The following is a 26122-nucleotide window of genomic DNA, read 5'->3' as shown; positions in this document are numbered from 1 at the left end:
CCAGCATGCCTTGCCACATTTTTGCTATAAGGGAGTGTTAAAACTGTGGCAAGGCATGCTGGGATTTGTAGTTTCACAACATATGGAGGGCCACAGTTTGAAGACCCATGGTGTAGCCTCTATTGGCATTATGTTTGCATAGGAAGAAGTAATCTTCAAGGTCATAGTAAAAACATACTGTATATATACAGTATGGGGAATCACTCATGAACATGAAGACCCCTTGGCATCCAAAGTCACACTTTTTACTGAAAATAGGGTAAAGGAATGGCAGTCGCAATTGTGTTTAGTCCTTGGATTAGTGTATAGCCCTGTACACACGCTTAGATTTGCTTTAGATTTGATGTTAGATTTGATTTTCTATTAGATCTGGCATTAGATCATCCCATTCGATTTGGCATTAGATCTGTACTTTTGCATTCGATTCGATTTCGATTGCACAATGTACTCATTCAATTTACTGGATCGAATTCGAGATTTCCTTGGCTGCACAGTAGATTTTTCTATTCGATTTTGAGAAAACGGGAGTGCGCATCAAATCGAATGCAGATCGAAAGTGTCCTAAAAACCATTCGATGTGGATTCGATTTTGCTTCTATAAGCAAAATCGAATAGAAAACATGGAAAAATCTAAGCATGTGTACACAGCTTATGGCTCATCTTAAATGCCATTGGGTAACAAGTCTTAAGCCCCATACACACTTCACGACAGGGGCCACCGATATTGTTTGTACACACTGAACGATATCGACTGCTGATATCGTTCATTTACGTCACATGGGGCCCACTAAATATGCAGGGTTGCTTGACTGTATTGCCAAATTGACCTGAATGTTTGGACACAATATTGCCTAGTGTGCAAGGGGCTTTAAACACTGTTCCCATAGACATATTCAGTCAAATGTGATTTATAGTGGAAAATCATCTCTGCCCTTTGGTACTTTAACTGATAAACATTATTTTAGTAGGAAAACATTTACAGTTTGGTAAACTGAAGGCACAATTGGTGGCGTGTATGGGAAATGTGTGGAAGGTGAGAACAAGGTCTGTCATTGCTCCTACTGTACATACAGTACAATAGATATCGATATTATACAATGTGTGCACACTCCCTATTCATTGCACAATCATATTAAATGTGGGACAAAGTAACCTGCCTGGACTGGAACATTGAAAAACCACGTTCCCTGTAATCATTGCATACATATGGATCATTCTTAAAACATATTAATGAAAATAGGTAGATTGAAGGCTGAGATATTGTGTCCATTACGTATTCATAATTTTTTTTCACTGAATCGTCTCAGAGAGTTTGTCAGTAATAATATCACTACATTGCTTGAGAACAATCTCCTGGGCAACACTTACCTGTACATTACCCACAACAACGCAAACACAAATGGACAAGCAATGAAGGAGACTAAACACTTATTACACAACTACAGTATATGAACATATGTATGTGTTCTGTGTGAAGCAGCTGGAGTAGACTTATGCCCCTTTCCCACTGCAGCCTTAAAACGGTATTTTGCCGATTTTTGAGGGCAAAATACCGTTTAAGGCTGCAGTGGGAAAGCGCCAGAGTTAAAATACCGTTTAAAGTTAAACGGTATTTCAACCCGTTTTCAGAGCAGGGTTTTGCACGGTAATCTACCGTTTAAGATGCAATGGGAATGCATCTTTAAACGGTAGAGATGATTGCTGATTTTTTTCAGCAATCATCTCCGTGTGTGTACGCTGCCGGGCTGAAAGATTAACCACTTTCAGCCCGGCGGTACGCCCCGCTGCCCCCCGCCCTCCCCCTCGCCCCCGTCCTGTTATACCCCTTTTACACGGGTCCGTGTAAATGGCATGCAGCGCTGGGCAAGATGTGCCCAGGTGCTGCGGGAGGAGGGGGGTCCCTGCTGCTGCTGAGGGGTACCTGTCAGCCTGTCACATAGAAAATGACGCGCTAACCGCCGCAACCAGACCCGCCACCCCGGCCGGTGATTGACACGCGGTCACAGTAAGGTAATCACCGCCGCAGCTCATCCAGAGTGTGCGCGTGGTCTCCCGTGCTGTATCCCACACAGCAATCAGACACGCTGCTCAAGTGATTTAATCCTCACCGCAATACTCATTGGCAGCATAATCTGTATCTCCCCCCCCCGGCGGCCGCTGCTGTATCTCCCCCCCGGCGGCCGGTCCTTGCGGCGGATGTACAGTCAGTGTCGGCGGTCCCTCTGGCGCAGGGGAAATAGTACTTATTTCCCCTGGACCGCCGACACTGACTGTACATACGCCGCAAGGACCGGCTGCCGGGGGGGAGATACAGCAGCGGCAGCGCCGTGTCAGGCTGACAGGTACCCCCTCTCCCCTCAGCAGCAGCAGGGACCCCCCTCCTCCCGCAGCACATTCGGACAGCTTCCCCCCTCTACCCCCACAGCACCCGGGGACAGCTTCCCCCCTCTACCCCCTCCAAGCTGCCTGTCTATCCTTGTTGATAGATATATATCTATCTATCTATATATATATATATAGATCTATATATATATATATATATATATATATATATATATATATATATATATATATATATATAGATCTATATATATATATAGATCTATCTATATATATATATATATATATATATATATATATATATATATATATATATATATATATATCTCAACAAGGAAAGACAGGCCTGACCCATTGTCACAGGCACTAAACGTTTTGAAGAGCTAAAACGTTTTACCTGCAATGGGACTGGTACTTAAATGGCATTTGAAACTGTAATCTGCTGCAGTGGGAATGCTAAATACCATTTAAGATTACCTGTAAACTAAAACGGGTCTGCAGTGGGAAAGCAGCATTATACATGTAGCAGTATGCATGACAAATGATTAACAATTCCTTACATGTACTAAGAAAGATATTTAACTAGCAATACTTTCAATAAACATTATGCCCCAAAAAAACTAGCATTATACTATAAACTGTAAAGGTATATTACCTTCCGCTATAAGCTCCTCCACGGTCACCTGGTGACGCCCAATGGTGAATCCTCTGCCCACCGTCACCGCACCACTGCCAAAATTTCCAGATGATCCTGCACCCAGACTTGACCCACCGCCTCCACCTCCTCCACCACTCTCTGACTTGGGCATCCGAGAAAACTTCTTCATGGTGTCCTGACCTGACCAGCACTCTCAAGCAACAGCAGCACTCCTGGTGTATGCAGCAAGGCTGGCAGCCCACAGGCTCAGTGCCACACGTTCTGCAGCTATGGGCAGCTACAGGGCAACAGTGTGCTCTTCTCACACATATACACACACACAGAAGGTGCACCAGCAGCAATCACAGTGATACAGACAAGGAGTCACACCGACAAAGTAGCAGACTACTGAATTTCTGGCACACACTGGCATACACTGGGAGAGGAATGCAGAACACAGATGCACACACTATGACAATAAACCGCACCTGCAGCATGACAAATACATCCAGCGCTCACATCTGTGATACACACACAGGGAACTGCAACATGCATGACCCGCAAACAAGGCAGTACCCCATGATGCCCCCTCCAGCTACCACACTGCCAGACACAGCACACGCATCTGTCACACATACACACAGCCCGCACTGCACTCCCCCGGGCTGCTCACTGCCAGGGCTCTTGTTGTCGCTTTCTCTGATTGTTGAAGTACTGGAAACGGAAGAGGAGAATCCGAAGTTCATCCATTCAGAGGCCAAAAACCTCCCTCCTCTGCCGCCTCCCGCTGCCGCTGCTGCAGCTCTAGTGCAGCTCCTCCTCCCCGCGCCCGCCCAGGAAACTGCCAAGGATAGTGCAGGGGCGCTCGCCGCTCATACTCACGGTCTCACCGCTCCTCCTGCGGCACACTCAATATTACTGCTCACACTTACCGCTGTACACGTTCATACACTACTACTGCTGTACACTCACTACTACTGCTCACACGTTCCACTCATCCTGCTGCTCACTCACATACTACTATTATTTATTAACAGTTTCTTATAGTATGCTCACACTCACCGCTCATTCTGTTTCCCCCCCTCACTACTAGTGCCCACACTCACTGCTCATTCTGCTTCACACTCACTACTAGTGCTCACACTTACTGCTCACTCACATACTGCTTCACATGATTCACTCACTACTAGTAGTGCTCACACCGCTCATCCTGCTGCTCACTCAGGGGTAGATTTATTAAGCTCAGTGAAGTGATAAAATGTCTGGTTTTTATCACTGTCCAATCAGCTCCTACCTGTCAATTTTAAAATCAAGCCTGTAACTTCACAGTTAGGAGCTGATTGGTCGGTGATAAAAAACAGACACTTTATCACTTCACCGAGCTTAATAAATCTACCCCTCAGACACATACTACTATGCTCACACTCACCGCTCATTCTGCTTCACACTCAGGGGCAGATTTATTAAGCTCAGTGATGTGATAAAGGGTGAGATGTACTAAGCCTGAAAAGTGATATATCAACAGCCAATCAGCTCCTACCTGTCATTTTTCAAACACAGCCTGTGACAAGGCAGGCAGGAGCTGATTGGCTGGTGGTTTATCACTCTCGTTTTTATCACTTTTCAAGCTTAGTACATCTGGCCCCAAGTGTCTGGTTGTTATCACTGGCCAATCAGCTCCCAACTGTGAAGTTACAGGCTCTGTTTGAAAAATGACAGGTAGGAGCTGATTGGCCGGTGATAAAAACCAGACACTTTCACACGTTCTGCTCATCAAGTAAGCACAGAAAGGTAGGAGGGCGTGTAAGGGCGAGGGGAAGCGCCGTCCGTTCCACGGATAGTCAGGTGTGTGGAGGGGATCCAGCAGGAATGCCAGCGGCCCCCCCATTTCACACCTGTGAAGCAGAAATTAAGCACAGAGGGGATTGGCCAGCCAGGAGATTACAAGGAGCAGACAGCATTCTACACAGACAGAGCAGGACAACGGCGGATAAGTCAGCTACGGGCATGGGGAGGGCGACCCGCAGGGGCTGGTTCTCGAGGAAGGGGGCGTAACAGCGGGCCTACACCAGGGGCACACCCCCATATTATGTCATTGACAGGTTGTTGCCTTGCCCACTGTTCTCTGTCCTTACCCTGCAACTGTAAGTCAATTTAAATAAAACTGTGACCATTGCCTCTATTTCCTATTCTCAATCACTTTATAAAAGGGTTATTATAAAAGGTCTGGGGGATTAGAGCATACAGAAATGTGGTAAAAACCCGATAACGGGGGTTTTACTGCATTTCTAGTTTAGAGTATTCCTGTCCTTTATAGCTACTTTTGCATAAAGGATCTTGGAACAGCATGGGAACAGGGCCGGCATGGTAACACCCATGAAACGCTGGGTGTTACTATGGGCACGTCACCTCACTGACACCTACGCACTGGTAGGTGTGAACAGGGAGGTGAACTATTAGTTCACCATGCCCGCTCGCACCCAGCGTATGCAAATGTGCACAACTAAAACATTGGTCCCCCGTGCGAATGAGCAGAGACCGAACAAATTAGAATAACCCCCAAAGTCACATGATGTGTAGCCACCTATATAATCAGTGCATTTCTGCATGCAAATCAGAATCAGGCCCAGTGGTATCATGTAATAGGGACATATATATGAGGGGATCAGTATGAAATCCCAGTGGTCGGAATCCTGACCACCGCAATGCCGACAAGGAAGGGGGGGATCGCATCCCATTGCGGGCCCGGGACCTCGCTATGCTCGCCACACTATTTTATTCTCCCTCTATGAGTGTTGTGAACACCCATAGAGGGACAAAGTGCCGGCATTGCGGCGGTCGGGATTCCGGCGTCGATATTTCAACTGTCAGGATTCCGACCGCTGGGATTTTGACCGCATCCCTATCTGAGACATTCAGTGCATGAAGCCTGCAGACTGGGCCGTTTGCTTTTTTTTTCTAGAAGCCTAATGATGGTAAACACCATGTAGAACTATTTTCTTATTGAAATACTAAATAAATAACTAGAAAGAAATACAAAAACAAAAGACCAAAGTGTTATAAACAAGAGGCAATGTTTACTGTATTTCTATAAACTATGACATACATGAAAAAAAATGATCATAAAGAAGAAAACATTGAGACGAGGAACCGAGATACATTCGTGACATCCTGGAAAGAAACCGGCAGAACTATAACCTGACACTGTCAATTGGAAACTGAAGATTTGTCAAACTGCCAATGTCAATAAACATCTTGAAATGTAGAACCAATTTTCACTTTGTATCTTCAGGCGATGTTACCCGGGGCCTCTGCTGGTCTTTTGTTGCAGCTGAAACAAAAATGATAGTAAAAACAACCAATGTTAATCGAATTTCTCCCACTGTAAACAACAAACCTAGCAAATCGAGGTATAGGATGCAAGATGGATAACTTAATCCCTAGAACAAAATGTATTGTATTTATTAACAGTTTCTTATATAGCTCAGCATATTCCTTTGCGCATTACAATTGGAGACCATGATAGAACAAACTGGGTATTAAAGATAGTCGAAAAGGTAGTAGGGCCCTGCTCGCAAGCTTGCAATCTATGCATGTTTGATCTACAGCAGAAGTGTCAAATAGCCATGTACTTGGTGGTTAGTCTGAGAAATTTGATCTTTTGCAGGTCATAAGCTGCCCATACATGCTGCTAAGCGTGCTGTCCCGATGTGTGCTTTGAGGTGCGCGCTCCCGCGGCACCTCATCGCACAGTACAAAAAGTATGTGCTTGCACATACTTTTTGTACTTAGGTTTCATCACATTGGCCCTTATTCTGGTTGGTGCGGTAATATCCGCGTGCGTTCGTGCCGCCGATGTTTTGTGTCTGCGCATGTGCAGAGGCGTCTCTGCGCATGTGCGAGCGGGGCGTACGGCCAAATTCCGCATGAAATGTGAACACTCCGAACAGGGAGTGGAGAGGGGCGTGAAGGGCTATTTGGGCTCATTACCATATGCATACGCCCCGCGTTTCATGGGCGTTCCCATGCAAACGCTGGGCGTACGTATGGTAATGCAGTCGTGACGCACGTGTAGGGGGCGGACATATGACATCGCCGGATGTTAGCTGCCCGCCCAGATCCCTGCTTTTGCACTGAGAAATGCCCGTGTGGTCTGAGGTTGCGGGAGCTGGTGGACCACTCGGTCCTGCATTCGATGGTCTGCGACCATCGAATGATGGGGGAGGTTACCTGAGATGGAGGAGGCGTATTCCATGAGAAATACACGTGCGGTCCGTTCGGACAGCTTCTTACTGCGTACGGACGGAGTTGCCGATCCGTATGGAAGGCGGGGTTTCGGACGCACGGTCCTGGCCGCATATTCGGATCCGGACGCACCGATCAGAATAAGGGCCATTGCATCGCATTGCATGCACAATGGATGCACATGCAATGCAATGCAATGTGATCCGTGCTAGTACAGCACGGAAAGCACGGCCACAAAGCAGCGTGTATGGGTAGCTATACTTCCTGGACTTCCCTGGTAATGTATGATTGCCATCACCTGTGGTGACACAACTTTCTTATCAATTACCCAGCTACCCACAGGTGATGGCAATCATACATTACCAGGGAAGTCCAGGAACAGAGCATTTTCTCCCTCATGGAGAGGGTCAGGTAGGCAAGTATGACTAATGCAGCCCACACACACACCGATCCCGGCGTGCGTTGTGGGCTTAACTAGCACACAAAGCATTGCATCGTATGCCTTGTGCATACGATGTGCATGCGATGCTGTGCTAGAAAAAGCTATTACAAAAAGTATGTGCAGCACATACTTTTTGTACTGTGCGATGAGGTGCCGTGGGAGCGCGCTCCCCATCGTACAGCATCGCACCGCCCACATCGGTGCGTGTGTGGCCTGCATAATGTACAGGTTTTTAGAATATGGTGTCAGAATCCTTACTGCTGGGATGCCAATTGTAAGTATGCAGGGCAGCCTAGCATCAGGCGGGTACAGTAAATTGGGCTTAGGTTTAGGCACTAGTCTGGGACTTCGGATAGGTGGGTTAGGGTTAGTCTGTGGGAGGGAGGCTTAGGTTTAGGCATCTAGAAGGGGGGGTTAGGGTTAAGTTTCTGGGTGGGAGGCTTAGACTGTGGTGTAAGGGGGTTAGGTTGTGGGGTGGGAATGTTAGGATTGGGCACTAATAAGGATGAGAAGGGTTAGGCTGCAGGATAGGAAGGTTAGGCACTAGTGGATAGGATTAGGCTCAGGCTGCGTGGGGAGGGTAAAGTTTAGGTTCAAAGTAGAGACAGTCAGAGGGTAGGGTTAGGTCACTTACAGAGCCCCTGTCGTGATTCTCCATATGGGAATACCAGGGTCTGTCTTTTGACTGCCAACCTATCATAATGTATCCCTGTGTAATGTGAGACATATATATGTGTATGCCCCAACACTGTTCATGGGCACATCTGTATACTGCACAGGTATCAAAATCAGGACCCCACAGAATGCATGTTATCCAGGTCATTTATAGATTTTGAAAAATTTGACAGTTGGTGAGACATGACCTGGAAAATGACCTGTGTGCTTTAACCCCTTCAGTGGTGTTTTTTTTTTTAGGAAACTTGGCGAGTTATTTCTGGGGAGCACTCCATAAAAAAGCCCTACCACTATAACCCCTGAGTCCAGGCAGCGCCGCTGAACAGTCCTGCTGCCCAGCCCTGTACCCGGCAACCCGGCTGTGTGCTGCGTGACGTTACAAGGTCACACCGCACACAGCTGTGGGACGGAGGCAGGACCGCGAAGCGCTGATCTCATCACTCAGCTCAGAGGCGCTGCCCATCAGGAGGGAGCACATGTAGTGGCATTCCCGAGTATTTCCCGGTTTTGCCAGTCTGCGCACTGTATCAAAACCCAGAAAATTCTCGGGAGTGCCACTGAAGGAGTTAAAGAAAGGAGCAAAACTCGATAGTGATCTCATTGGCTAGAGAAAGCATTGTTAGATAACTAGAAAAAAAGGGCTCAGATTTTGTTGTACATGTAATTTACATTTTTATTTCCTGCAAAATGTGTTTTTATTGCGTGTTTGCACCTACAAATCTTTTGCATCCATACCAATGAAATCTGAGATGCATTTTGGGGAAAAGGCAGGCATTATATGACTGTGTAAATGTCACAAATTACAGATGGGTAAGGAATGTTTGCCCATATTTGGGATTGCAAAGAACCAGAACAGAGGTGTGGAGGTGCATAGGTGCCGATTCCATGGGTGGTCAAGGACCCAAGCACCCATGGAAAATGATGAGCACCCACAAGCCCATAACATAGACCTCCCACTGCTGGGTCACTGTCACGAAATGGGTGTGTGGAATCAGTCGTGACTGGAGTGGTCAGATGGTGGATTGATGGAGTGGTGCGGATCTCAGGAAGAGAGGCGTGACCAGCCGGAGATGGGTTAACACAAACAGGTTTATTGAAGGAACTCATATAACAGATAATGTAACCAGGATCAATACTTCTTGATTGGACAAATAATAAATAGATGCAAGTCTCTGATAAATAACAAGTAACAAAAGATAGCAGTCCTTTGCAAAAATAAACAAGATGGCAGTCCGTTCAAAATAAACAAGATACGTGCCGGTAGTTCTGGGAGGATAAGGCAATGTTCAGGATTTGAGTTTAGAGAAAAGGATACCTGAAGATTGGACAATTGGCTGACTGAAGATTGGACGATTGGATGACTGAAGATTGGATGGCTGGATGACTGAAGATTGGATGGCTGGATGATTGAAGATTGGATGGCTGGATGACTGGATTACTGGAAGCTTACAGCAGAGACGTAGCACACAATGGCTGGATGCAGCTTGTAGCAGGCAGGTCAGGAAACTGGTATCAGGACAGGGTAGCGACTTGGCGTTGACACAGGAACAGGTGACGGAGATAACAGAACTGAAATGGCTGACTTGGCATATAACAAATAACTAAAGAAAACCGAGTATAAACACAGGAACTAGATGAGCAGGAACTGGAGCAGGAATTGGACAATTTGTGGACCAGACCGGGATCGCTGGACCAGCCGGACAAGCAGAGCCTCTGGGAGCTGAACGCTGAAGACTCACGCAGGGATTCCAGGAAGCAGGCTTGAACTGCACAGAGCATCCAGCACATGCAGCAGGAAGACAAGTTGCTGAAGGCAGTTTCTGTGTCTGTGAGCAGGATATTTAACCCCCCTGCCTTGCATTGATTAGAGGAAAGGACAGAGGGCATTCTGCAACCTGAGGCAGGAATCCAGGAGACTTCAGTGTGAATTTAACAGGTGAGCAACAGGGAACAGGACAGCAAAGGGTTACAGGTGATTTCAGTTTTAGACTGGATTCTACGCAGCTGCACAATCAAGGAGCCAGCAATGCATAGACTGACTGGCAGCATGAATGCAGACAGAACTGATTCAGACTGAGACTGAGAAACAGCAGAATCACAAGTCATGTAAGCTTGAATAAGCAGATCCGTGACAGTACCCCCTCCTTCAGGATGGACTCCGGACACCTATGCCAGAACCTTCTTTGGAAGGAAGCTCAAGGTCAACAACGATGCTTCTTCTTCTTCGATGAATTCTTGGATTTTTTTGAGGAAGGTGAAGCTTTAGGTTCTGCAAAACAGGCATCAGAGAGCACAGGACCTCCCAGGAAGGGAGTTGCATCATAATCAGAATCATACTCTGAATTTGAGTCTTGGTCTAGGGTCAGGATTGTAGACCTCTTAGTTGAATTCAAACTCCCTGAAGGACCACCGAGGTAGCATGAAGCGGAAGATCCAATATATATGGTAGGTATTGACGAGGCAGATTCCTTTTCAGAAGATGATCCTGGAGAATTGGGCAGTCCAGAGGAACCAACACAATGGGTGGACATGGATGTGTACCCAATTCTAATGTCCATAGATTCGGGTATCGATAGATAACTCTTTGAAACCTTGGAGGTTCTAATGCTTTGTTGAGATGGCTCATAATCTTGGATGGATGGCAAAGAATGGTCGGTTTTGGCCACCGGATGACTTTTAACTGTAGTGGTGGAGGTATTCTTCCCGGCAGTCTTTGAACCGAACCTTTCCACTGCGGCCTTGGAGAAGGATGTCAGATCTCGAAGTCTGGAGTCGTTAGATTCATAAAGCGGACTAGCCCACTCCAAAGCTTCTCCTTTTAATGCCAAAAACAGGTAACTGACGATGTTGGCCAGCATGAGACCAGATGAAGGTTCGGTTTCCAATACAGACAAATATTGGTTCACCAGGGCTTCATAATGGACAAGATCCCCATCAAAATAGATGGGCGAATATTCTCTGCTGGAATCTTTAAATGGTTTTGATGGAATTGGGGCTTTGGAAGGCTTCAGCTGATCAAGAATCTTGGACTGTATGTGTTTTATATATCTGTACTGTTACTTGTTACCTTCCTTTCTGTTGCACAACAATCCAAATCTAATTCCTATTATATGCAAGTATACATGGTCAAATAAAGCTGATTCTGATTCTAAATACCACTTTTACACCAAAACTGCCGACGCACCCGGGTTTTGGACCTGGATGCAACCTGGCAGTTGTTCCCTTTTACACTGGCGTCCCCCGGCATTATGCTGGGTGAGCAATGCTGGTAAAGTCTGGCCCTGAGCTGGCTCTTGGAGATTACATAATCTCCAAGCGCTGGGAAACCAGCCGACCGACACCCCCACAACGCCGACCGACACCCATGCAACCCCGACCGACATGCTGGGGGCAAGCCCAGCATCCAGGTAAACTTCTGGGCTGCCCCAAGCCTCTGAGGGCCCCCAGCCTCTGTCCATGAGGTAAATGGATGCTGCACACAGGCATCCATTCACCTCTGCTGCTGTCTAGTACCGCAGACAGCAGCGGAGGCTGTACGCAGCCCCTGCCCAACCTCCGGACTGACCTCAGGGTGCTGCAGTCCGGAGGTTGGGGCTCCCTGATTGGTGAAAATGGGTCCCTGGTTCAGATAACCTGGGTAACCCATTTACACGTCCCCTAACTCCAGGGAAGCCCTGTGTCCGACCCTGAACATTTGCCGGGTCAGACACCGGGTAACAGGAAGGATAATGAAAAAAATGGATCGCAGCGAGGATAGTCTGCTAGTTGTGGCAGGTGACATGGATTTCCTGGACACTCTCCAGTGATGGGTGGCTACTCTAGAGGCATTTGCCCTGATAGTTGTTATGTAGACTACATTTCTGCAATTATGGACAGGAACAAAGCAGAAGCCCGAAATCAGCAGCAGACTTCCAACAGAGTTGAAAGTCGAGCCTCCAAGACTTCCCTGATGTACTGGCGACCAATTCACTCTGGGGTGTACATACATTATTTTATTTATGAGATTGCTTATTATCACACCCCTTTCCAACACTTACATGCCCCACCGCCTATGAAGATCCACTGTATAATGGGCATAATGAGGCCCCTACTATATCTTCAGCATTTCCGATATTCTGTACTGGGCACAGAGACTGCGTGTGTGTGTGTCTCTGTGGGGGAATCCATTAGCAGCAGGTCTCCATCAGTACTACACTGATGTAGTGCTGGATACCAAGAAGTGTTTTCACTTTTTTTGTCCCGAATGTCGACATGGACACCGTATCAGTTCACCGCGTCCCTGTGTATGGCTTGTTGCGCTCACCATGCTTTGGGCACACTATTCGGTACTTGTGTATTATCACGGCGCCCATCGCATCACATATCATAAGGCATACGATGGTATGCGATGCGATACAATGTTAGCAGAGGTTATACAATTTCAAATTGTATACCATCGAATTGTATGCCATTGTATGGCATATACAATGGTATAAGATTTTAAATTGTATAAGCACCCTAATGGGTGTTTTCAATGTTAAATGTGCCCCCTATAAGATAAATAATTGTATAAACACCGCAATAGGTGCTTACAATGTTAAAAGCACCCCCACGCCACCCGCGTTATCAATGGCAACCCTAAGCTTGGCGAGCGCAGCGAGCCCACGAGGGGCGGCGGTACGCGTCCTCCGACCTTTTCTTACCCCCACTATCCACGTCGGTGCGGAGTTGACTTCATATAGTGTGGCGAGCGCAGCGAGCCACCGAGCCCGAAGCGTGGCGAGCGCAGCGAACCCCGCGGAATACATGTGAAGTAATGCGCGGCCCCGGAATACATGTGAAGTAATGCGCGGAATACATGTGAAGTAATGCGCGGTGGCTCACTGCGCTTGCCACACCATATGAAATCAACTCTACGCCGACGTGAATAGTGGGGGTATGAAATGGTCGGAGCACGCGTACCGCCGCCCCTCGTGGGCTCGCTGCGGTCGCCATGCTTCGGGTTGGCGTTGATAGTGGCAGTGGCATGGGGGTGCATTTAACATTGTAAGCACCTATTAAGGTGCTTATATAATTAAAGATTGTGTATACAATTTAAAATCGCATCTCATTGCATTGTATGCCATATACAATGGTATACAATTTTAAATGGAATACAATGCCAGATACGACTGAATATCGTTGGCGCCGTGATAATACACAAGTACCGCCAAATACATACGTGCATGCCACATATATAAGCCAAATACATACGTGCATGCCACATATAGAAGTCAAACAAATACCCAGCTACTGTAGTTCAAATACGCATAACCTTAAAAGGAGCTAAGATGCTTTGTTACTACCTGAGTTGCTCTTCTATCCAGAGTGTTTTTAACAGTACAGGTTCTTTAATAACATAATGTCAAATTGCAAACAGGTTTACTTACAACCCAAATCAACACATTCCATCTTGGAACACTAACATGACCTGCTACCACAAAAGTCCCTTCTCGTCTTTGGCAAAACATACAAATTTCAAGTACATAAACAAACTAGATTTCCCACGTTATATCCTCCTACATCACTCTTTCTTCTCAGTCACTTTTAATAACAGCTCTGTAATTTATATGTTTATTATTTTCAAAATGTAAAAATATATATTTTTGATATAAGTGATATAAGTGCCAGGGGCTTTTATATTTATTACATTCTATTTCTTTCTGATTGTATTGTATAAAATAAATATATACTGTATACCTTATACTTGCCCGCTGGTGGATGGCAATAAGGGTAGGTGGTCATTAGGTCCACAGTGTCTAGGTCAAGACTGAATAGGTTAAGTGCTATTGGTAGACACACAATAATGAATAAGGTCAACATGGACAAAATGTCGACACAAGCAATATGAGGACATGTAGATAGAAAAAGGTCATCAGGAGTTTTTCGTGATTTTTTTTTCAAATTGATTTGATTACTTCACCATCACAGTGGGCAAGGAGGGAGAATATATGAGTGTGAAGAGTGCAGCGAGGCACGGCGCCAGAAGCATGTTGAGCATAGCGAGCCATGCAAGGGGACGCTGTACATTTATACGGTGTTCATGTCGACGTACAGTATGTCAACATAGAAACAAACAAAAAAACATGAACAAATTATGTCAACCTTTTCCTGTGTCCACAATTTTCATGTAGACCTTTTGATTGTGTTGACATTTTTGCTGTGTTGACTTATTCCCTGTCAGTTAATAGTGGTCGACCATTTGACTGTTGACTTAGACACTGCCGACCTAATGACCCATACCAGGCAATCTAGGAGATTAGCAGGCATTGGTTACTTATTACATGGGCCACAGGCTCTAACCTATTCCATGCAGCCTGAGTGTCAGCTGACGCTTCCAGACAATCCTGTGCCACCTACAAATATAAAGCTCCCAGTTTTCTTAGGGTCAGGTTGTCAGTGTCATAAGTCACACAGCTCATTGTGTGAGCATCAAGTTGCACTTCTCTGAGTAACCAGTGACTGCTTTGTACCTGAGTCTCTGAGTTCTTCACTTGTTCCTGCATGTCCACCTGCATTGCTTGGGAGTCACCTTGTGTCATCCTTCTGGATCCAGCCCGGTCAGCACTATGGTTCCATTGCAGATCACCATTGGTTCCAGTCCTATTCTACTCACCATTGTTTGCAGTCCGATACTACTCACCATTCCAGTTGATCACTTTTCCTGATAACCCTTATCCCAGTCTCCAGTACTAGTCAAGAAGACCCAGTCAGTGGGTCGCAAATGGCTCGCTGGGTGCAACAAAACCCAAATCCCCTTGCCAGGTTCCCTGGAGAAGACCACCGATGGGGTGACTATCCGCCCCTGCTCTGGGTTTCATCTAATTACTGTTGCTAGTTTCCTATCCTTTCATTACTCAAATGAGAAGAGACTACATTAAGCCTCTGACCTTCCACCATCGCACATCTCCAGTCACAGGCATCACTGTCACACTTGTGGAAAAATCCAAATACCGAATACCGAATCCCGACACATTGAATGCTTAAACCGATATAATGTTTCATAACACAAGGGTTTTAATCTAGGGGTAAAAAATGACTCGTCCATTAGTGTGATTTTTATTAAATTTTTCAGTAGAATGCATTTCTTTGTAAACGTACAAAGTTTTGTAATGAACACTTTTTATACCGTATTAAGATTTGGTATTGATTATTTTACCAGTAACGACTGGCCCCAACCCCGTGGTAACTTACCCCCATAGGGAGCAGATTGTTATGATTATTTTCGCTCCGGAAAACATGTTTTTTATTATGACTAATAATTACTGGATGTAACTGACACCCAATATAAATAGTGACAATCACTCAATAACCACAAGCAGAACAGTTGCATTTTGCCATCACATTATAAACATTTTATTATGAAGGAAACATTCATATTAGAATCACTGCTTCAGTGCACTTTGACAGAGGTTTCAGCTTGTCTATTGTTTAGAAACTAGTGGACAGCTGGCCCTGCATTATATATATATCTGTAGCAAGATAAGTTTGGTAGCTTATTAATTATTGCTTAATAATTAATTGACAAACCATGCCTATGTAAGCAACTGATTGATATATCTTCTAAGCTTTATATTCCAGTGTTTCATTATATATGTGTAGTTTATAAATACAAAAATATGTATTTTATGGTACAAGTTTATTCACAATTGCCTACAAATATAATTGAAAACAAGACCATGGTATTGAACTATATAGCAAGGGGCATTAATAATCCGTACAATAATAATCGCTATAATAAAGGAAGTGTTTTTGTCAATGATTATAATGTTTTTCTGTGTAACATATGTAAAAATGTCATGGCTTGAGACAGAGATCTTGTGCTTCCTAAAATAACATCCAAGTTTCTCTGTAACCACAGGCTTGCCGTGGCTCAGACACAAGCAGCTACACCGTGGAACCCAGCCATGTCTCCTCATGTCTTTCTTGTACTTGTCAAGAGATCATTGTTCAGACAACTGTGAGGATCTCTTTATTTCTATGTCTGAGAAGCAGTTTTGGTTTGTTGTGAAGGTCAGACTTTCACTAAAATAACACTGTTGTTTCCTTCCACTGGGAAACTACCCAAACCCCCTTGCCCTGCCAACTGCTCAAGGCATCGCAATGCATTGCCATAGTGTCCTCCTGAGCAGCAATGGTGGTGCCCAAAAATTAGCAGAACATCCAATATGTATGGTCCTCCTAGTATGGAAGATTTCTAATCTTTATAATTGATGAACTATTTCCTTTTTTTGTAATCAAAATAGCCAATTTATTATTTGCTTACTTTGCTTCTATTACCTGTAAATTCAGTTACAGTGAAATAATCCGTCTAGTCGGTGAAGGGTTATTTATACAAAGCAAGAAGAAGACAGGATACGACCTAGCACCCCCACCCCCCCCCCCCCCCACACACACACACACACACTCCTGCTATTAACCTGTATTCTTTTATTAGCATTTGTGGACTTTAAGAAACATATGAAGCAGTGAAAAGAGTGGAGAAGTTGCCCATGGAAACCAATCAGCCGCTACATATAATTTTATAGAATAAGCATGTTAAATTTTACTTCAATGACGTTTGGTTTACATGGCACACTTCTCCACTAAGTAACCTGTTTAATAGCACAAAAATACCAAATAAAGGAATCAGTTAATAGCAGGTCTTAATGATAAACTGGATGAATTAAAAACCACATATGTCAGCAGTTACTCAGCCTCTAAAGCAGGTACACTTTGGGGAGTATTTAATGTTGGGCGCTATTTCAGACAGGGGAAATAATGCCTGCTATTCAATGCTGCAGTTTCCAACAGCATTGAAGGCGGAATTCGGTAAAACAGATCTGACTATTAAATCAGTCGGATCTGTTCTGTTGGAAATGGATGCGGATTGTCAAATTTGTATCCATTTATTGACAATCCACGGCCATTTTCGCCAACATGCCGCCCTTTCAAGAGTTGACAGGTGGAACATTGAGCTTGGCAAAACGGGCCGGCATTCCGACTGTCGGGACTTTCCGACAGTCGGAATCTCGGGGTACATTTACTAAAGCTTCTAAATATGAAAAGAGGTGATGGTTGCTATGGGCAACATCACCTCTTTTTACTATTTAAAAGCTGTAGTAAATTTTCCCCTAACTGTCCAGGATCTAGTCATAGCCATGCTTGATCACAGATGGTTAAAACAAAATAATTTGGATACCTGTGCACAAGTACAGTATGGCTATCCTTAAAACCTGGATTGTTAGTACAGGTTGAGTATCCTGTATCCGTACATCCCTTATCCGAATTATTCCAAAAACCGTGGTTTTTGGAATCATTAAAAAAAATTTTTTTTAACCCCCCCTAACCCTCTTTTCATACTTACCAAGTCCCCGGGCGTCCACAGCAGGCCTCCGGCATCTTCTCCAGGGTCTCCAGCGGTCCCAGGAATGCATTGCGTGAGTGTGCGCACGCACCGGTGATGTCACCGGTGCGCACACACACTCGCGCAATGCATTCCTGGGACCGCTGGAGACCCAGAGAAGATGCCGGAGGCCTGCTGTGGACGCCCGGGGACTGTGTGGACGCCGAGGGACCACCGGACACCATCAGGGGACAGGTAAGTATGCCTAAAAAAAATATTCCAAAAAACGAAAAATTCCCCTATCCAGAATGCTCGTGGTCCCGAGCATTTCGGATGGGGATACTCAACCTGTATTCCTTGAGGACAGTGATTGGGAACCCCTGCTATAAGGTATACCATAAATGTGCTGTTTCGAGTGATAGCTGTAAACAAAACCCCAAAATGATTGTAGAGTAGTCTAAATGGCCCAAAGATAGAAAAGGTAGTCACATGGGGTGGGGGGAATGTATAAATACATTGATCTGGCTGAGATAACTATTGTGCAGCAGACTGAGACAGACTGCCACTCTCAGCTGACAGCCGCTGCACATATGAACGGATGTGGTATAGGGTACCGACAGTCATTAGCCCGACGTTGGGATCCCGGCTAGCCGGACTCAGACAGCATGGCTGCGCTCGCCACGCTGCGGGCACGGTGCCTCGCCATGCTCGCCACCTGTTCTATTCTCCCTCCATGGGGGACGTGGACCCCCACGAGGGAGAATAGCCGGTGTTTTAACAGTCGGGATCCCGAAGTTGGGTAAATGACTGTCGGGACCCCGTCCGGCACCCATATGAACCCCCTACTGTTAGACTCCTGCAGCTTTGAAAGCTGCTCCCAGGTATATCTGTGTGTAACTGCTCTGGTTGTAGATGATTCATATTACGGGACCAATATGACTATTAGCTAGCCGGCACTTATAAGAGATGTCCTAGTGAAACAATAAATGTGGCTGGCAAGTTAGTCAGATTGCAGATACAATAGCACCAGTTCTAACATGTTTGCCTGCTGCAGCAGGTTCATCAGAAGGAGATAATCCTCACACATTTATGGTATACCTTATGGTACATTTATAGTATACCTTAGTGGCCGAGTACGCACAAGCAGACACACAAGTACTCTGTTTCTCTCCCAGTCATATGATTAGGGTTCCCGTCACCCGTCTGGGATTCCCTTCCAGAAATAGCTAGTAGCTACCTATTCCCAGGCATTGTATAGTCCGGGAATACCACCACTCCAGACTCCAGTCTTAATTACCGGACTGTGTGGAGTAATCCTGGATGAGTGCTAACCCTACATATGATACATGTGATTTATGTTTGTTTGATTGTTTGTTTATTTATGTATTTATTTAGTGGCTTTATACTATTGAACCAAATGTTCGAAGGACTACTGTATGTGCAAACACTTGTTGGAAAAGATTTTTCATCTACACTGACCATTAGAACCTGCAGTTCTCTAAGACAGTGTTTCCCAACCTTGGTCCTCAAGTACCCCCAACAGTTCATGTTTCCCAGTCCTCCACACAGAATTGCAAGTGAACTAATTGTTCTGTTCTCTGGTTCTTTTAAAATGTGTCAGCTAATAATGAGTTCACCTATGCCCGGGAAAACATGAACTGTTGCGGGTACTTGGGGACTGAGGTTGGGTACCTCTGCTCTAAAAGGCCAAATACTAGACACGTATATCAGGCTTCAGACACTTCATAGTGACACATAAACAGGGTATAGGAGCACCAATGTTTTTGTTTTTTTTATACAAGATTATGATAAAATTATAACCTGGGCCTACATACCTCCCAACAGTCCAGATTACCACGGGAATGTCCCAGTCTTCAGGGACATTCCAGCATCCCTCCCGTGGCTGGCAGTGTCCTGCGGTGAGGGGGGGCTGTTGGGAGTCCCCCTGTCGGCTGCTGAGCAGCCGGGAATAAACGCTGTGCGCATGCGCACAGCATCTATTTCCGCAGCCAGGGGCTGGGGGCATGGCTAGAGGCTCACAAGTATAGGCGGGAGAGCCGCAAGTATAGGCCATGCCCATTTAATTACGCCCCCCCCCCCTCCAATTTTCGGCGCGCCTGCTGTCCCTCCTCACATCTGTCCCTCCTCACATTTTTGTGATGCATCGAGGGGAGGGACCCAGCATGCGGAGCAGCCTTGTCCTGTGTTGGGGCCCCCGCATGCTAGCAACGGAAGTTGTAGTTTTGCTAATTTAACAAAACTGCAACTTGTGCTGAATCATGCCCAATATCATAATATTCCAATGAATATAATTGCTGCTAAAGGTTAACTGTTTTAAAGAGCATTTTAATCTGTTTAATAGATCAATCTATTTTTCTCTGCTGCTTATCACAATCAGACCAAAAGTCCTAACTGTCCTGATTTTTGCAGGACAGTCCTGTTTTTTTGGCCTGTCCCACTCTCCCAACAGTGTGCCGTGTTGGGGGTAGGGGCAGTTGAGTCTCTCACTTGCTGCTCCACTAACAGAACAGCAGTACATAGATGCTGTGTGCACAATGGGGCCAATTCAGACCTGATCGTTAGGGTCCGAATTTGACCCGTCCTTGATGTTTGGGGTTTGTGTGTGCGCAAATATGCAGCTGTGCAAACCCCGGGTTCAGTGAGCTTAACACTCGCCTGGCCATTCATTTGGGGAGGGGGTGGACAGGGGGCAGCAGCAGGGGAACACCCAGCGTTTTATAGGCATCCCTATGTGGGCGGGTGTCACATTATGACAGCGCCCGCTCTGTGCTCAGCAGTGGTCGCCAACCCGTCGCTCGCGAGCTACTGATAGCTCGTCTGAGCAAAACGGGTGGCTCGACCACTGCTCTCTGCCCAGTCCGCCTGCCCACTGCTGCCGCCGTCTTACCCCACTGCTGCAGCCGCCGCCATATTGCCCCGCTACAGCTGCCGCCGTCTTCCCCGACTGCCACCGCCTTCCCCCTCTGCTCCCTTGGCCCACACTCCTTGTTCCGGGAACCGGAGGAGAGAGGCACTAGAAGTCATATTTTACCTTTAGTGTCTGACAGGGAGCACCACACTAAGCCCTCCCGGCACTTCTGGGTAATGCTGCAGTGCTGTGTTTCCTGTTAGACGCTAGAAGTGAAATATGACTTCTAGTGTTGTGTGGAGAAGAACGGACTCCTTAAGCCAGCAGGGGGGTGATGGAGGAGCTGAGCTCTGAACGCTGCAGCAGCCAGCAGAGATTAGTTTATTATGTGTTATTATGTGTGAAAAGATGGGCATAGTGGAGGGGGGCAAGCAGTGACATCCTTGACAATGAGCCCTAGCAATGAAAATTAACGCATGTCAAAAAAAATTAACCCCTGGCAGCAAGCATTGACCCCTGGCAATAGGCAGGTAATTTACATTTTATTTTATTAGAAGCCTTACTGTGGGACATTGTGTGTAGAATCTTGTGTCGGGGCATTGTGGTGTGGCATAATGCATTTTTGGGGGCTGTCCTGCGTCCCACCTGAGGCCGGCAGTGCTCTTCCGGTAAATAGACGGTGTGCACATGCGCACAGCATCTATTCAGACATGTCCATTGTATAACCCCATTTTTCAGGGCACTGAGGACACTTTTTCAGACATCTCTGTACTTACTGGGTATTGCCTGCCTAGTGAAGTGGTATCAGGGACTCAATACCTACATCATTCATCTAAATCCCACTCCACAGATGGCAGATCCCGGACGCACATCTAACACCAACATAGCTGTCAAGGCTGCAGTTATCCACTTTTCCACAGGATGACCGCTGTCGTACTTCGTCTTCATCGCAAAGGACTGTTGGACGGTCAATTGCTTAGTGAAAGACGTAGCGGTATTCCGACTTCCCCTCTGGGATGATGAAAAACTCCCAGCAGCGGCGCAGGAGGCAGAGGAATCCTGGATACAAGAGGAGTTAATCATTCCGGTGACATGGCCTGCAGAACTACCTCCGATCCGGATCGAGGAGGAAATTGTGAGAAGTGACTTGCTGATGTGGTTTTCAGGCGCTTGGATACAACAGGATCAAGGGATTTAGGTGTCACTGGACTGCTTATGGTCCTAGCCACAGTTTCTGAACTAAACAATGACTTATGAATGAACTTCAGATGACCTTTCCCGTTTATTGCAGCTTTACATATGCTACATATGGCAAGACAATTGTTGTGGTGGATTTTTTGGTCTGCTGCTCAGGAATGGTGATGGGCTTTTTCATCCCACGGACAACTGTCTCACCAGGTGCCTCATTTAAGCAAACCACATCACCATCAGCATCCTCCTCATCAACTTCCTCCTCAGCGCCAGCTACATCACTATCCTCCTCCTGGTGTACAACATTTGACACTGATGGGAAGGTCAGGCATCACAACCACCAACACACTTGGACTCTCCTAGGGGGATTTGTGATACCATGTATTTAGAAGGCACAGTTGTTTGCTGTGCTTTTGACAGCTCAAGTCTCTTAAATTTTCTAGCGGGGGAGGGGGGGGGGAGGGGGAGTGCTTAGATTGTCCTGTGAAGCTGAACTACTAGTCATAAACATAGGCCAGGGCCTTAGCCATTCCTTGCCATTCCTTGTGGTAAATAGCAGATTGGCAAGCATATGTTTCTCCTCAAAAGATTTACATTTATTTTTTTTCTTTGTGTTACTGAACTGGCATTTTGGATTTTACATGCCCTCTACGATGACATTGGGTATTGGCCTTGGCAGATGACGTTAATGACATTTCATGTTCTATATCATGACTAGTGGCACCAGCTTCAGCACTAGGGGGAAGTGGTTCTCGTTCTTTCACTATTTTATCCTCCAAATTTTGGTTCTCCATAAACTTTAATGGCAATATCACTGGACTGGACTTATGCAGCACTATCACTGGACCGGAACTGCAGCAGTATCACTGGACTGGCCTATACAGCACTATCACTAGACTGGCCTATAAAGCACTATCAATGGACTGGCCTATACAGCACTATCACTGGACTTTAGCGGCAGTATTACTGGACTTATGCAGCAGTACCAATGGACTTTAGTGGCAATGCCATTGGACTGGACTTAAGCAGCAGTATCACTGGACTGGACTTACAGTATGCAGCAGTATCACTGGACTGGGCGTATGCAGCAGTAACACTGGACTTTATATGCAGTACCAATAGACTGGACCTATGCCGCAGTATCACTCTACTGGACTTATGCCGCATACCACTGGACTGGACTTATGCTGCAACACTATCACTGAACTGGACTATACAGCTATATCACTGGACTGGGCTATACAGCACTTTCACTGGGCTGGACTATATACAGCACTATCACTGGGCTGGACTATATATAGCACTACCACTGGACTGGACTATACAGCAGGATCACTGGACTGAACTATACAGCAGATTCACTTGACTGAACTATGCAGCAGTTTTACTGGACTGGACTATATACTCAGCACTATCAGTAGACTAGACAACACTATCACTGAATGACAAGACAGCGGGCCGGCAGGCAGTCAGTCAGTCAGTTGGCCAGGACGCACTGCCTCTTCACTCTCTGTGTCTGGAGTGAAGATGGCGTCCGGTCGCCCGCCCTTTTTATAGGGTCCAGATCTGACAGTTGGATCTCATGAGGTCCCGATACCCAAGCTCCGAGTCTGGGTGGGAATACCTGAACAGGTTCGGAGACTGAGTTCGGATTGGGGGTATCCGGAGGGTATCCAGATTCCCCAATCCGAACTCCCTAGTAATTAGGGTTTAGCCCTTAAAAATGACATGGCTTAGAAAATACCATGACTCAATGATGGTTAGGGAATACTCTTAAAATGACACAACTCTGAAAGGCAAAGGGTCAGGACACCCTCTGGTGTCTCCTGCTATGGAAGGCTTAGTAAAATTACCCCAACATGTGAGTTTAACCATGGTTATTTTTATATATTTGTCTTTTGATTCTATTCCCCTCACTTGAAAGGATGCATTTATACTTTTCTGTCTCCTGCCTTATACCTGTATTTTAATCCCATGGGTGTATCTTCATTGATCTATTAGCAACTGGCTCTTGCTGCCATGATATTATGGGCACAAATGGATTTTCTTACCTAACATTATTATAGACAACATACACACCAGTGCTTATATCTCCCTAGTTCTCCCCTCCTATATTAGATTATTTATACTCCACAGATACAAATCAATATAAGAAACATCAATTAGTGCCTTATACTGTTAATCAGGACTTCATTTGTAATTGCAATAACTTTCTGAAGGTTGCAGAACACCAGGACTGATGAGAGTTTTTCAGCTCAGACAACACATATGATCTACAAATCCTTGTTAAGAATGTGAGAATTATAATTTTCAATAGCATGTTAAGGTCCATACATACTGGGCGATTATACGTGCATACACACTGAGCGGCTTTCCCCCTGCCCGGTGCTGTCAGTGTGGGGCAGCGCTATGCAAAGCCATCCTCAAAGCCGCTCATCTGCTGGTAATACCAGCAGATGAGTGGCTTTTGTGGTGATGATGCGGGGTTGCGCAGCAGCGCTCACTGCTCATCGCAGAGCCATACACACTGGGCGGCATTAAGCTGAAAGTGGACCAAATTTACTGTTTTATGCCAGAGGCGTAACTAATATTGTGGCGTCCCCCCCGCCCAAAAATTACCTTACCCCTTCGCTTGCCGCCGCCGCTGGCCCCGCATTCAGTCCGGCACCGCAGATTGCCTCCGGGCTCCGTCTCCTGCAGTAATGAAAAATGACATGACAAAATGGCTGCCCCCGTACAGCAGACAGTTTTTTTAGGCCTCCTCTAGCATCCTTAAAAACTGTCTGCTATTAGGGGGCAGTCATTAGCAGTGCCGGACTGAATACGGTGGCGGCGGCATGCGGAGGGGTAAGGGGGGGTCTGACCAGAGTGCCAGGGCACCGGGGGCGCCCCGCTGACGCTTGCTCCCCCAAGCAGCCGCGGTGGCTGCCTTACGGTAGCTACGCCTCTGTTTTATGCGGCTTTCAGATCAAAGTCGCCCAGTGTGTATGGGCCTTTAAAGGACTCGTGTATGTTGCACTAATTAAGGTAACTATTGTAAATCAGCTACGCACTGCAAAAATATGCATTTTTAAAATTATTTTTATTATACAATAAAAGATAACAAATAAAGAAGAAACATACAAAGAAAGGTGACATCAATGAGAAAAAAGGACATATGTTTGAACAAATTGGAACATTCTAAAATAAAAAGAACAATATAAAGGCATACAAAAGGTGGATACAATTAAAAAGCACAATGTTAAAGGCAACAAACCTTGTTTAAAATGGGGTAGAAAAAGGAAACCAATATGGTTTGAGAAAGAAGTTTTAGGAAATTATAATTAGTTTTAGAATAATGAAGACAAAGGGTCCCATTTATCATTTAGTATTTTGAGGGTAAGCTGCAAATAATAAATACCGCTGGCATATATGTAGAAGGGACCACAGCAGGAATCTCCAATGCCTGCTGTGATCCCTACTATCCCGCTTTCAACCGCATCCCCGATGCAGTTTCTATGGGGGATGTGATGCTGTCCTATGTACCAAATTATCAGCTTCTGCAGCTACCAACATCTCATTATGGCAGTAGTACATTGTAGCCTATGGAGATAAGAAAACTTAGGAGGAGCGCCACTATCTGGCTGCTGGTACAGGGGTTGTCAGCCCCAAATGGGAGATTACAAAACAGAAAAGAATGTACCAGCGCCGGCTGTATATAGTGAATAGAGATGAATGGTTTCTACTAATGTTTTTTTATGGAAAAGGTAAGTATACAGCAGATGGTGTCCACAGTTCCAGATGGGCTATATTAAACCTAGGTTGAACTAGATGGACGCAAGTCTTTATTCAGCCTTATCTACTATGTAACTATATTATGGTAAACCTGGATGAACTTGCAGTTCAAATGAGTTGCTTCGGATCAGCCTCCAGATACAAATGTGGTGGAGATGGTAAGCAAAGTCCCAATGATGGAGATAAGTTCTTATTGCAAGCAATTCAGTGAAATAGGTGATATAGCGCTGGATAAGCAGCTCAACACTTTCCCTGAGGTTAATCTCCCAGCTTCTTCAGGAGCAGAATGAAACCAAGGTGTAGCAGAGGGGTTTATATATACCTCTCACATTGATTGTATAACAAGAAACAGCTGTGTGCATCTTAAATACCTGAGAAGAAAACCGTTCATCAAAATACATGTAAACACACATTAGTTTAAGGCAAAACTGCACGTCAAATCCCTTACTAGGGAGAGTAATAATAATAAAAAAATTATAACCAAGAAATTAAAGTTTTAGTGAGATCACGTGACCTTGCTCCAGTCACGTGGTCTCACGTCCTCCCCGCAACCTGGCAGTATGTCCATTAAATTGGGTGTGCAATCGGTATATAGGGCGCTTTCCT

At 45.7% G+C, this 26122-nt stretch overlaps 1 protein-coding gene across 2 annotated transcripts in view; it reads right to left on the bottom strand.

The window, feature by feature from the left end:
• Positions 1 to 3816, bottom strand: part of BMP2K (BMP2 inducible kinase) — a 200970-nt gene extending 197154 nt beyond the window's left edge. For both annotated transcript variants that reach the window (XM_083175555.1, XM_083175564.1), the window contains exon 1: positions 2996 to 3816. In XM_083175555.1, coding sequence (XP_083031681.1) covers positions 2996 to 3167 — 172 coding nt within the window. In that variant the 5' untranslated portion in view covers positions 3168 to 3816. The remainder of the gene's footprint in view (positions 1 to 2995) is intronic.
• Positions 3817 to 26122: the final 22306 nt, after the last annotated feature.

Source organism: Crinia signifera, chromosome 1 (genome assembly GCF_055691185.1).
Source record: "Crinia signifera chromosome 1, ASM5569118v1, whole genome shotgun sequence".
Taxonomy (NCBI): Eukaryota; Metazoa; Chordata; class Amphibia; order Anura; family Myobatrachidae; genus Crinia; species Crinia signifera.
The sequence above is the reverse complement of the archived record's forward strand: the minus strand, read 5'-3'. Positions and strand labels throughout refer to the sequence as shown.